Source organism: Nymphaea colorata, chromosome 12 (assembly GCF_008831285.2).
Source record: "Nymphaea colorata isolate Beijing-Zhang1983 chromosome 12, ASM883128v2, whole genome shotgun sequence".
Taxonomy (NCBI): Eukaryota; Viridiplantae; Streptophyta; class Magnoliopsida; order Nymphaeales; family Nymphaeaceae; genus Nymphaea; species Nymphaea colorata.
Window position 1 is genome coordinate 17,776,611 of NC_045149.1, and position 13,412 is coordinate 17,790,022.

A 13,412-nucleotide genomic window follows, 5' to 3' on the forward strand; every position below is an offset into this window, starting at 1 on the left:
TGCTTGAACACGATGTTATCTTCCACTTGACCATGCTAAACAAACCTTCTTTTCCCTCAAAATTTTATCTCAGACGTCATCTTCCATGCTCTTAAACATGTTCCAAGGACATGAATGTTGACAACTGAGTAAGAAATTAATCTAAAAGTGAATTGAATTAATCGGTGTGAGCATGTTGGTTTACCTTACTGCTGAACAATTTTTGCATGTTGGGTCTTTCAGAAATTAAGGGCCCTCAGCCTCTCACAAGTGGGCAGCTGCTCAAAGCCATTAACCCCCAACTTGTGCGTGGGAGTCTCATCATATTTGCTCGGAGAAGTCTCCCAAGTTTGAAAACTTCTCGTCTCAAAATATCGTCTGCCAGTATTGTAAACATCGACATCGGTGCCATCTCACAGTTTTGGCCTGTACGATAGTTGTAAATATACAGATATTTAAAAATACAGAGGTAATTATCATCTTTATTATTTTATTTACACGTTGGCTGCTACAAGGCCGAAGCAAAGACTAAGGCCAAGGGTTTTTCAGGCCTCATCTCAACCAATACTTGGAAAACTTATAGGATATCATGTGGAAAGTTCGCGTCTGGGGGCCTTCATGTATTGCTCGTCTAACCCGATCGACACATATGTCATACAAAAGAGAGGCCGAACGCATTTATTTTTGTTCGGGCCTGAAAAATATACACGCTTCAAGCCTATCAGATCTTACACGTAGCTGATGCAATCTTTATCGTTTGATTTAGCCCATCGTAAATCCTGAAAAAGGAGAATTTGAGTCAACAAATCAAAGAACACTAACTGAACTATAAACTTTCCACTGTGAGTGAAAAACAAGCGGGGCAAATACTGTGCATGTAAATCACGATGTCCGAAGCTTTCGTTCAAAGGACAACACTTGAACCGTCGTACTCCTGCAAAGACTCCTGGCCATTAGCGACAAGTAAGGATTACTGCCTTCAAAATTATCAGAGAACCGTATAGAATGAATCTTCTTCCTGCATCGCACGTCACGGCCGGAAAGCATAATGGTGATACTTCCCAATAAGGACAATCAATTGCCTGGCCTCTCCAAATTTCCACGCACAATCAAAACACCAATGTTATTCACGAGGTGGCTCCTGGATCTGCCACATCCAATCAAGACCACCTCCAGAAGCCAAGCGTCTGCAAACAAGTCTTCGCTCGTCGTCCTCACTCATATTATACAGTATACGTTCGTGCTGCAGCAGAAAGCCACGTCTCAAGGTTCAGAAGGGCCATCCCCTACATCGTGGGAGCATGCCACCTCCATTTTCTGGCACTGTCTGTACAGCACTGGAGAGAGAAAGAGATGCAGAGCAGTTAAGCGCCTAACCGGCAACTTCAAGCCACGTAGAAACTTACAGTTATCCATGCAAATCGTCCACCAGCCATGTGTGCAAACTGTGTCACGTGGTTAGCAATCCACCTGAACCAGTAAAACTATTCCTTTATATATCAACCGTAGTATAACAGTAACTACTTGCCATTAGTCATGTCAGCTTCTTCGTCCCTTTGGAAACCTCTGCTTTCTGTGTTTGGATGTGATGCCCCTCTTTTGAGTATCTTCCAAACACCAGAGGTTTAGGCAGAAAAGCACCTACCACCCACTTCACATCTACGCCATGGAGAATGGAGAGGCCAAACCAGTGAAGAAAACCAACCATAGGTGCTCAAGAAAAGGGTGTATGAAGGGCAAAGGAGGGCCTGAAAATGCACTTTGCCACTACAGGGGTGTGAGGCAGAGGACTTGGGGCAAGTGGGTAGCTGAGATACGTGAGCCCAACAGAGGATCACGCCTGTGGCTCGGCACCTTTGACACCTCCCACCAGGCTGCCTTGGCCTATGATGCCGCAGCCCGCAAGCTCTACGGTGATTGTGCGGTGCTGAACCTTCCTGAGTCCTGTGTTATCACCACAGAGCTTCCTTACCAACAGGAGATTGCTCACAACTCCCTGTCTTCATCACCTTCTTTGCGCCGAAGCGTTAAGCCTCGGAATTCAGGCAATTCACAAGGCCGCGGAGGCTGCAGTGGCTCAGAAACAACCACCACCGCTGCCAGCAACACGACCAACGGGACCAGCGCCACTTCACAGGCTAGTTTTCCTGAGTTCGCCACGGAAGCGTTTAGAGATGACGAAGGAGAAGGTGAGCTATGGAGCAGCAACGACGCGGTTCGGTTTTCTTTGGACGAGATGACGGCCGGCTGGTTGTCGTGCCCTGAGAGCTTGCCATCGATGGAGGACCAGCAGCTTCCAACGTCCTTTGAGTGGGGAAATGGGGAGGAGCTGATGGGCTTTGAATCCACGCAGTTGGGCTGGTGTACATAGAAGGCCGCAGCTTAATGCGTATTTTGAGCTTGAGGAAATGAGAATTGTTTGCATCTTGTGCACACGTCCTTCAGAGGAATATAGTTCATACATGCTGCCCACATGGTGGCTGTTTCCACTCATCCTATAGCAGATGTATGTGCATCATCTTCTTGTAGCTACAGAACCTTACCTTCAATAGTTTGAGATGGGACAAACTGGTTTTCCACAATAACCTGTCATAGAGAGAGAGAGAGAGAGAGATGCTTTATATTACAGAGAGAGACGCTTTATATTACTTTTTCCAGAATCTTCTTTTTTGCCATTGAGGTGAACGAGGCCGATGGAAAGATTCTTTATCCCTCTTCCCCAATGCACCCATTCAAACAAAATACATGAAAGTGCACTCTGTCAGAAAATTGAACTAATTCGGATGGATTCATCAGATTGATTGTCAAACAATCGATCTTTAATATATTTGTGAACAACAATATACTTTTTGTTAAGCAAGCTCACATCGGTCTTTTCATATTTACTGGTCGTTCGTGCAACTTATCATACCATTAATTTAAACACCTGCTCGATGCCAAAGTATGCTAGTTTACAGGATCATACTGGAGATTTTGACGCCAGCCAGATATTTTTTATCACTTGGCAGTTGGCAGACCCCCATGCAACGAAGTGTTTCTGCTACTTCACAGATATACAGATGATGCGTCTATAGGATAGGACCTTGCATGGGGGATTTTGCGCATTTTGCAGCCAACTAGGCGCTAAGCATATTTAGCCTTCAATTAACGACGTCTGAAGTGTACGGTGCTGGATGAACGCCTGCCGAAGTGTCGGGTTTTCAACACTACTTGTTTGAAAGCAACGAATCAATCTGGCCGTTCTTGTTGTACATGTCTATAAGCCTTTTTGCATACGATGGCATGTGCCGCTCTGCTCTGTATGGCGCAGCACAAAGAACAAATTAAAAAGAGCTGTGGCGCCAAGTACAAACCAAGTTGTTACTTACCTGCGTTCTCCCCATGTACGGTATACATGTAGGAAGTTGCGGATGGTGTGGTAGTCCAACGAGTAACGTGCAAATTCAAGACCTTTTGGTCCGATCTGCAAGATTTTTTGTATACAATAACATGTATAAATTGAGAATATGGTACTTAGTGTAGTGAATTAATCTAGGTGGTTAATGAAAGAGTCACTAACCAGATTAAGGATAAAGGCAATCAGATCACCAACAAACTTTGGAGCAGGAGGAGATGCCTTCCCTGCGAATGTTAGGAGTCATGGTTAACAAAGTAAATAGATGTCAAACAGTAAACCTTCCCTGCAAATGTTTGATGTATAGATATACAGTAAACTGTAGATGATACAGCGATGCAACCTCGTGCAACATATAGTTTGAAACTACGCAGCTCAGAAAAGAAAGTCTCATAACAGAGGTCAGCCAAGTCAGAGAGAACATTTGCAGGCCTGAAAGGAAATGTAAGCGGCTATGCTAAAGTAGCAAAATACAACAAATGGTTCATGAAGTACGAGAACTCGGGTCCTTGGTTGAGAATCTGAGACTCGCTTACCTGTTAAAACGTGGGCTACCCTTCTCAGATTCTCGTAAATAATTTTTGAAGGCACTTTTATGCTTGGAAAAAATACACCGAAGAAAATGTGTCGAGCGAAGCAAGCAATACCTTGGTGAACTAGCTGCTAGTCCTATGGCACTTGGGTGGCGTTTGGGTAATCACTAGCTTCGACTCTATAGCAAGTGGAAAGTATTTGAGAGTACAATACAAACCTGATTTGGCCTGGTCATCTGCCTTGACAGTTTCCATCACATATGGTTGTCGGTTGCCCTGAAGGTTAACGGATAGAATTTGTCAAATGAGAGACAAAAAGAGAGTCGGATAACATGATTAGAAGGTGATACATAAAGTAGATTCTGAAACGCACGCTGCTGATTGTAGGAGAGGTCTCCAAAAGATTTTCCACTAAGCGAAGCATTTCTCTTCCTCGTTCATTTCTGTAAATAAAACTAAACCTTCTATCATCACGACCATAAGAACGGAAAATGCAAAGCGGAAGAAGGTCTGTACAACACACCTAACAGTGATATATTGCGGATGCTGTGACATACTAACACCTGAATACTTTGGTACTCCCATGTACCCCACTACCAAGTCCTGCATGTTTAAAATCCGAACTTGAAAAGGTATACGCAACACACCTACGTAAGTCAAATTATTTCCAAGATGACAGAATACTTCCAAGTTGAGTAACTAAATCACTATGATGAGGATTAGTTGAGTAACTAAATCAAACAATTTTGCAAGTTTCAATGCTCAGATGTACCTTCCAATGGTCATTTTTTTAACCATCCTTTTTTAAAGTATTTTGCTTAGTTCCAAATTGTGGTTCTCTTTTATTCTTCACACTTGGTGAATAAACGTACTATTCTGCAGAGCTAAATTGAATCATGTGTAACAAGTTTCTGTAGGTAAATTTCATAGTGAACTGTTGACAGAAAGCATAAGACAACAGATTTCTTTGGTGATGAAGCAATAGTTGAGAAGTCATTTTTCATTTTTCCTACTATCTTGTCAAACTTTTGCTTCTGATCCCTACCTAAAACGTATACACTGTGCAAAGTCCTAAATTTCCTACTTAAGATTTGTTGCTTGAAGAGAAGCTATAACTGCAACAATGAATCGGCTTATTTTTTTCCACGTACTGTAGATGCACTAACTGCAACTTCATCTGTTCCAATACTAAGGCACAATCAAGAAAAGGAGGAATCAGCATTTCAAATTACAAGAGTAATTTGCACAGTGTTAAACAAAATAACTATGCATTATGCTATCACGTGCAGCAACACTATTATATTTTATTGTTGCTATGCCACATGTCAAGGACCTTTTCCAACATGATTGTGCGATAGCCCTAATCTATCCATATTCTTTCACAATTATCCATGAAAGAAAATAGAAGACCTGATTATAAAAGGAAAAAAAAATGCTAAAACAATTTCTATCATGCCAATGCAGTTTTTTTCAATTACTGATCAGATAAGAACTTACCGCTAGGGCATTAGTGTAATCAAAGCAACTGCACATCACCAAGAAGCAAACATGTTAGGAACAGAAAATGAAACATGGGAGACAAGTCGGTCAAAACTCAAAAGATACACAGAATTCTTCTGGCAATTATCACAAACTTATCAACAAAAAAGGCTGTAAAAGGATACAAAAGGTTAGGCATATATCAACTATGAACAGTATCCTTGATGAGTACGAGCTGCAGTTCATCATCTAAGGGCATCCACTATGGGAGGAAAAATTCTAGAAAAGACGAGCAGGAAACCTGAATCTTTTGAGACTACGATTGCTTTAACAAGCAAGTCTATTTCGTAGTTGTAGGTTAGGGTGGTGCTCACACATAATATCTGAATGAAAGGCATACAAGAAGATGATAGAAGAGAAATTGCTTAAAGTAAATTGAGTTTGAGATGGAGTTCAACAAAACCATGATGCACAGACTGATCTTACAGGCATGTTAATATATGTCTTTTGAAACGTGGCCGAGCTCATTTGATCTATTTGTCATATCTTTCAACCATCATCCAACAAAAAATCACTTCTATCAAGAAAATGAGGAGGGATATTTAAGTGTGAGGGGTTAGATCTTGGCTGGATCGAGAGAATTGCCAACCATTGATTGCCCCAAGTAGTAGCTGGAGCAACAACTCTTGATGGAAAAGCTCACTATAAGGTCATATGGCAAAGAAAATAAAAAAGTTCTGCCAAGGAAAGCCAGAAAATATCAAATGATAAAGATAAATCTATATGCAGACAATTAAGGGAAAGAAAGATGAAACCAAAATATCTGAGGCATTCTTTACCAACCAAGGCTCCAAAGTATTCAGCAACTGTTTATAAAGCTTTAAATAATTTCAGGGAAATATATTCATAGAAGAATGGGAAACTTACCTATAGCAAGAAGATGCTATTACATCGACCAATTCATTAGCTGGAAGACAGAAATAAGGTACCTGTTTTAGAAATCACATGAAGTCTAAGATGAAATGGAAGTACTAAAATAACAAATATTAAAAAAATAAAAAGGAGAAAAAAGAATATTCTACCCTATATTGTAAACAAATAGGTGCAAACTTTTATACCTCCTCGATATGGCCATCCAAATGCTTCAGGTGGACCTGTTCACAGGGCACTTAAAATTTCAGTATGGAATTTACAATTAACTATCCACTAGTAATACAATATCTAGGATTTTGATGTACATGCAAGATATTTGGTTACTAGAGGATTAATATTTTAGAAATATGAGATTTGAATCATTTAGTTATTGGCTATTGGTTGAATAGTGCAACTTGCTACTCTTTAACTTGCAGCATCTTAGACAGATGCCTTTACTGCTTTACATTTAGAGATGCTAAATGACTTCTCTCTGCAGGAAACGGACAACCCATTAGCATTGCATAACAAACTTGTGACTCGTGAGTCTAGTAAAAAACGGATTTTTACTCCCAAGGTGCTTTAACAGGAATATGTACTAAGAGTGTAAAACACTTCTTCGTTCACTGTTTATGGAGGAAAACAGGAAATTGCATAGAACATGAAACCACACAAGTGGCCAAACAGTACAAAAGGAGATATTCTCCGAAGCAACAGTTCTTTTAAGGATTCTGTCTTGATGATTTTAGAAACAATATATATATATCTCAATTATGATGTGGAACAAGGTCAAACTTTTCACTATACATATAAGCGGCTGACTGGAGGTGATATTCGACCGTGGTTGTAATTTTGGACTTCATGCCCTTTTTTACGAACATATTGGAGGCCTCAAATTTTGATACTTTGTAAAATAAAGACACAAAGTAGATGAACAATAAAATCAAATACAGATGTTCCTTGTACATAAGACAGAATTTTTAATTGAACAATTTTCTAAGCAAGTAAGAGTTTTGATTTCTCCAAAGAACATCTGAAGTAAACAATCATTTAATATTGGAAACAGACAGCAGGGACATCAATAATAGCAAAATGGTGTCAGATTTGTCACTATAATGCTGTTCTAAAGTCAAATTGAAAAAGCCGTGTGACACTTTGAAACTCAAGTTATGGTGTTTGGCCACTCCAACCATAAGGCAAATGACCTCAGACATGGCTAACATTCTGCCAGTAACATTTTAGTTCAATTCCAGTGTAAAACCTTTCTTCTAAAGAATGTGTTTGCAAATTCCATAGACACGAACCAAATTTATGGAAAAGAGATGATACCAGTAACTCCTGGATTCAAGTATCTAGACACATGTAATTTAGAGATCAGAATAATAAATGCCAAGTAAGAGATTCAAAAGCAAGCGTCTCTTTTTAAGAGGCCAAAGTACCTTGTAGTCTTGCATAAATTCATAATGAAGAACAGTCTCAGGCTCTCTGCTTGCAGCTTGTAGAAACTTTTGCAGCCCTTCACGGGTTCCATTATCAACTAAAAGCAGAAAATTTTTGTTCAGAATAGAATTGTCTCCAGAAAAGTTTCATTAAGGATAAGGCTTTGTAAGATGTAATGACTCAACAGATGGCATTGGAGCCACTTCCAAGTGACACTTGGTCAATCTGTTCAAAGTTACTCACATGATCCAACCAATCTTTAACTATTATGCTCCACTCTAGAACAACTATTGGCTTAGCAACTTGTTAGACAAAGCATTTGTGAACTTGATTACACAAAATAATCCAACTCCTGACTACATTGTAAAGTGACTCCTCACTCACCACAGTTGGTGCCGAGTACATAAAGCTTGTCTAAATTCAAATGGTGCTCTACTGATCGCAATGCTGCAGTTTCAGAAATGACTCTGCATTACAATAATAGAAGTTACAAGGAATCACAAGTTGTGCGTACAAGTAGCAGGTAGGAAGACAGCAAACCTTGTACTTGGCAACCCACACCACAGAAAAGTAGACGTTTCACACCTGCTGCCTATACAGCAAATACATCAAAGCAGTTAATGTCACTCTTTAGGGAAAAAGCAAAGGAGAAGAAAATGGAAAGGAATGCACATGAACTCAAAAAAAACAGCAGGCACTAATTTTTATCTGACATTAGTTAAACAAAATAAAAGACTGTTGAACCAAGGTCCTCAAAGGGGCAATGCCTTATGAGAAAATGAGAAATAAAATTCAACATCAACAATAGCAATGATCGTTATGTTTTATCAGAACAGTCACCTCAACTAGGGCAAGGGTGTTCAGATTGGGAGATAATGTTGGCTTGACTCCCTTTGCTGCAAGAACTTCATCAGGTGTCCTATATTTGGAAACAGTGAAACCATTGCACAATGGTTAAGCACGTTTAATAAAATGTTAAGACAGATTGTAATAAAATCACAGGAATATGAAAAAGGTTACTTCTAATCTAAACAACTAGTAGCCAGAAAACTAGCAGCATAAAACTCCAACAAGGTTGTGATCACCTGGCTAAAATGGGCCTCGGGCTCAATCTATCATCTGGGTCACTGCATTAAATTGAAGTTGAAGTACCGAGTCATATCTCCAATACTAACAGAAGAACCAAAAGAAGGTCCAAAAATCAGTTACTCCTGAATGAACTTAATTCTTTGTATGCATACCTCTGCACACAAATTACAGCATCAACCAGGTTTGCTTTCAACATTTCAATTGCAATTGTTGTGACAATGCCGGTCCATTGGGCTCCTGCAAAACCATCAACAGAAGCCAATTCTAGTGAATGGTGATAGGGAAAAAATAATTAACTTGTTCATTAGAAATAGCTACGGTATTTTAATATAAATTATCTCTGCTTAAACATCAAAGTGATAAAATACAAAGACCGAATGCTTATCCTATTCCTCAAGCTTTATTGTGCGAAATAAGATCTAATAGGGAGGACATAAAGTTACATATTTGTAACTGAAATGGCCCAAAATATTCTCCTTATATATGCACTTGATATGGTCAAATGAAGAAAATGGCTCCTCTGTAAGTTCCTAAAATCATGCTTTAGTTACTCTTAAATCACTTTATCCGTCCAGTACTTTTGTCAGTCCTGGTTCTACCATGGTGGAACACGATTCAGACTTCCATTACCACTATCTTTTACACCAAATGCCTTGAGAAGTCATATCATAAATCCCAAATAAATTGAAGGAAGTTCTAGAAACGTAGCACATATCTAGTTGTTCAGTAAGTAAATCATTGTCACCATAAGATGCGAAATTTTTTACATGGAAAAAAAAAAATTGAATACCTTCAACGGGCGCCATCTTTTTAGCATACAACATCTTCTCATGCACTCCAAAATAGACGTCATCTAATGAGTCCAAGTTCCTTCCTCTACCATGAACAGAAGGCTCCAAAGCCTACAAAATTTAAGAAAGACATTAGAAGGTGAAGGCCTGAAGGGGAGCAGCAAATAGGGTGGCAGAACACCAAGAGCAGCTAACTTGTTTTAACAAGCTGTAGTTAGGGTACCTCCTACCAGAAAGCACTAAATTGCAGAAATACAACAACATTTAGAATACATATAAGTAGCTATATATGCTATTGCATCCACCAAAGCCGACAAGTTCTTAATGTCTCCATGAAATCCGTCACAGACGATCATATGTATAAATATATTCTTATACCATGAAAGAAACAAAGGAACTAGCCTGTCGGAGACGAGATGACGAAAACTACCTCGATCCTCGACATGCCATCTCCCAAGAAAGCGCAAGCGTTCTTGACATGGGCAATGTAGTAAGTATCACATAGTCCACAACGGCTGCAGATAAAAAAGCAAACAACACCATCAAACAACACTGAGAAACTGATACAGAAACCACCAAGGAAACGAACCATAGAAAAGAAACAGAACAAAAGGAGGGCGGAAAAAGGAGAAACCAAGAACCTGCAGTGATCCTTAGCAGGATAAACACCACCTGGCCTAATGGGTCTCGACTTCTCCCTCCAATCCTCCCTTACTTCCCCAGAGGTCTTCCTTTCCCCTGTACCGGAGAAACCAATAGTATGCCATCAAGGATTAGTGGCCAAGGTTTCAGGAATGGAAACAGATGAAACGGCGAAGAAAGGAACAGAAGAGTCCACCACGGATGGAAGCTCGCGGGATGGGTCGTGTGATTGCAACCGCGTGAAGCCCCGCCATGGACGTCATTGGCGGAGACGGGGAGCACCGGCGGTGGAATCGATGGGCCGGCAGCAATCGGTGGGCCGGCCGGCCAGTGGAGTCAGAGCAGCAAAGCCACACGTGGAGCTAGGAGAGGATAACGTCCCCCCCTTCCGGTGCTATACAACAAGCCGGGTTCCGCATGGATCCAGCCCGACCAGTCTCGTTAGCTCTGCAACAGAACAGCATCGAGACAAGTCAGAATTTTTTATCAGTCCGACCAATCCCACCCATTCGACTCACTTTTCTCTTTCATTTTCTTCCAAGAACGATTATATAAATGTAAACTTTCTAACTATAATGTTACAGATCCACATAAAAAAACACATTCTTTATTGTGTAAATAAGATATAAGGCCAGCAGTTTGGTTCTTTCTGTTTATAAAATGCCAAAAACGATGTTTGTTATGTTTATTTTGATGTTTTTAAGTATGAAAAATACGTTCAAATAATTAGTTTTTTGACATTCGAAAATATGCTACTCAGTAGATCTCTTTTCCATGAGAGAGGCAGCTTACGTGGTTCTTCTACATTTATTTGCTGTCTGTTTTCACCTTATGAATCAAAGCCAAACACTATTACTGATTTTAGAGCCTTTGCTTGAGCGCCGGTTTGTTCAATTCACTGCCTTTTGCTTCTTTCCTTTATGTAATCTTTAAATTGCTACTTTTTATTTCTACACCCAAAAGGAACAATATAAAGCAAAGTCTATTGTGACAGATTTATGAACATTTAATTCTATTGTTTTTTTATGAATCTGCTTAAATTTTTGAGATAAATTTATAAAACAATGGCAGCACATCTACTACCAAACGACCTCTTAAAATGCTCAATGTTGATTAAAAGGTAGAAGTATAGCTTACTTATTTGATGCAGGGAATTAAGCGCCACCTGACAAATAATAAAATGTCATTTTATTAGGCGAGGTAATCAATGCCACAAGAAACTTTTCAGCACCGTACATTGGTAGCATTAAGTGAGAGGAGATGAGGATTTAATAAGTATATATATATATATGTTATTTGAAAAGCCGGTCGATATGATTAGTGATAATGTGTGGCTTCAGCTTCACTCATGTCCCATCAATTGTATATCTAATAATAAGGTCTTTCTGATTATGAAAAGACAAAACCATAAAAATAAGGTTGTTAGGATCATTGGAGTCAAAATATGAAACGGGTAGTGAAGAAAAAGACTATTTTATCATTTAGTACGCATTATTACATAAATAATAAGTTTTCCGTTTTTGCAAGTGTAGTTATGGTTTCATATCCCAAAACATTAAAAAAATGATATAAAAATAATTTTTATTCCATATGTAATTGAAATCCTATAAGCCCGAAAATGTCCCTCCATTTTTATGTACATCCAAAATCATCCTCAATGTTATAATAGGCTTATCTATGCTAACTGTTTATAAGTTTAAGAATCGAACATTTGTCGTGGTAATTTAAGACTGAGGTTTTTATGAAAGAAACTCTCCACATCAATCATAAATTAGAGGTTGGTACACATTCTAACTTACCGAGGGAAGATAAGTTATGTTAAGAGTGGAAGCTCTTCCTCCATTGACAGACAATATTGAGAGTTTTCATGTCTTCACTCTTATTATGTTCATAAGCAATAAATTGTCCTTTTAGCTCAAAGCTGGTTACATGCACAAGCATGTGTAACTACTTACTATTGAAACATGCACAAGCATGTGTAACTACTTACTATTGAACCGAGAGGCATTTGTCCCTTATCTTCTTTTGTTTGAACTTTTTATGCATATGGTGACAATCTCTGTCATACGGATAAGTAGGATTTGCCCACGTACCCATATCCAATATGCAGACACGCGTATCCGGATACGGGACGTGGGTAGAACATGCCAAAAAATAAAGTATTAATTTAATGTTTTTTTTTATATTATCATTTTTTTTGTGATGCATCCAATTATTTTTATGAACAATCTTTTCAAATACTCAACGTTTTTGTGATAAAACAAACTTTTTTACGATATTGTAAGAGTGAACTATTAACTTTTAATGTTTTTTTTATTTTATCATTTTTGAGAATATAAAATATATTGTATCCGTGTATCCAAAATTTTCAAAATTATCGTATATGCATATCCAAAATTTTTCAAAATTGTCGTATATGCATATCCAAAATTTTCAAAATTGTCGTGTTCATAACTCACACCCATGTAACATAGGTGGCAATTTGTTATTGAACCATTTTATTTAGTTGGCTTTGTAAGATGTAGGTTTTTGGCGAAACCACAATTTAAAAAAAAAATAAATGGAAAATACCCCTCACATGACTGCGGCCGAACACAGGACTCCATATGCTGTCCTCGAACACGCAGAACTTCTTTCTTCATGAAAAATTGTTTTATGCATTTGAAGTATATGCCTGTAATTTTTAAATATTATTATTTGTTAAAATTAAAAAAACCCACCCATCTCGGGTATGGACCGTTCCTTTCACCTGGTTGATGATTCGTGCGGCTCCACTCAATGAACCAGGCGGAGACAGCGGCAGCATTGACGTGGCGGCACCACGCCCACGCCCCTCCCTAACTACCCCCCCCCCCCCCCCACCAAACCTCTTTCTCGGGTCCAGGTCATTCTAGACCCGCGATCCGAAGCATAGGGCCCGCTCATTTGCCCCCTTCAGGTGGCGGTTGCCATTGCCATACAAAGCACCTAACCCTAAGCGGCTAAGCGTGTACCTTTCATATTAACGCAGCCAATTGAATGCCCGTTTTGTCCTTCATCAACTTTCCTTTACCTTTCTCGGCGTTGATGGTAAACCCGTGACTCGAACTCGGATCGACTGGGGCCGACTCGGTTAGGTTAGGTCCCGTTGCATTTTTATAGATGAAGTAAGAT

At 39.2% G+C, this 13,412-nt stretch overlaps 2 protein-coding genes across 2 annotated transcripts; one reads left to right on the forward strand and one right to left on the reverse strand.

Moving 5' to 3' along the window:
- The first annotated feature begins 490 nt into the window (after positions 1–490).
- LOC116266359 (dehydration-responsive element-binding protein 2D-like) lies at positions 491–2,593 on the forward strand. Its single transcript, XM_031647534.2, has one exon. It carries the CDS (start codon positions 1,646–1,648, stop codon positions 2,348–2,350), a length of 705 nt encoding a protein of 234 aa, XP_031503394.1. The 5' UTR covers positions 491–1,645; the 3' UTR covers positions 2,351–2,593.
- Positions 2,594–2,743: 150 nt separating this feature from the next.
- On the reverse strand, positions 2,744–10,760 carry LOC116266353 (7-hydroxymethyl chlorophyll a reductase, chloroplastic). The gene is made up of 19 exons (XM_031647529.1): positions 10,456–10,760; positions 10,259–10,355; positions 10,048–10,132; positions 9,617–9,728; positions 8,979–9,063; positions 8,823–8,864; positions 8,578–8,656; positions 8,278–8,329; positions 8,122–8,184; positions 7,737–7,834; positions 6,504–6,539; positions 6,313–6,374; positions 5,404–5,431; positions 4,430–4,509; positions 4,280–4,349; positions 4,125–4,182; positions 3,539–3,600; positions 3,348–3,442; positions 2,744–3,276 (listed from the first exon to the last, which is right to left on the reverse strand). Exons 1-19 carry the CDS (start codon positions 10,520–10,522, stop codon positions 3,186–3,188), a joined length of 1,362 nt encoding a protein of 453 aa, XP_031503389.1. The 5' UTR covers positions 10,523–10,760; the 3' UTR covers positions 2,744–3,185.
- Between the last annotated feature and the right edge of the window lie 2,652 nt (positions 10,761–13,412).

Excerpts from the sequence above, each read along its gene's own strand:
- LOC116266359 (XM_031647534.2), top strand. The coding sequence starts at position 1,646 with ATGGAGAATGGAGAGGCCAAACCAGTGAAGAAAACCAACCATAGGTGC.
- LOC116266353 (XM_031647529.1), bottom strand. The coding sequence starts at position 10,522 with ATGACGTCCATGGCGGGGCTTCACGCGGTTGCAATCACACGACCCATC. Across the intron at positions 9,729-10,047 it reads ATGGCATGTCGAGGATCGAG|GCTTTGGAGCCTTCTGTTCA; the intron begins GTAGTTTTCGTC and ends TAAATTTTGTAG. Across the intron at positions 7,835-8,121 it reads TGTACTCGGCACCAACTGTG|TTGATAATGGAACCCGTGAA; the intron begins GTGAGTGAGGAG and ends TTCTGCTTTTAG.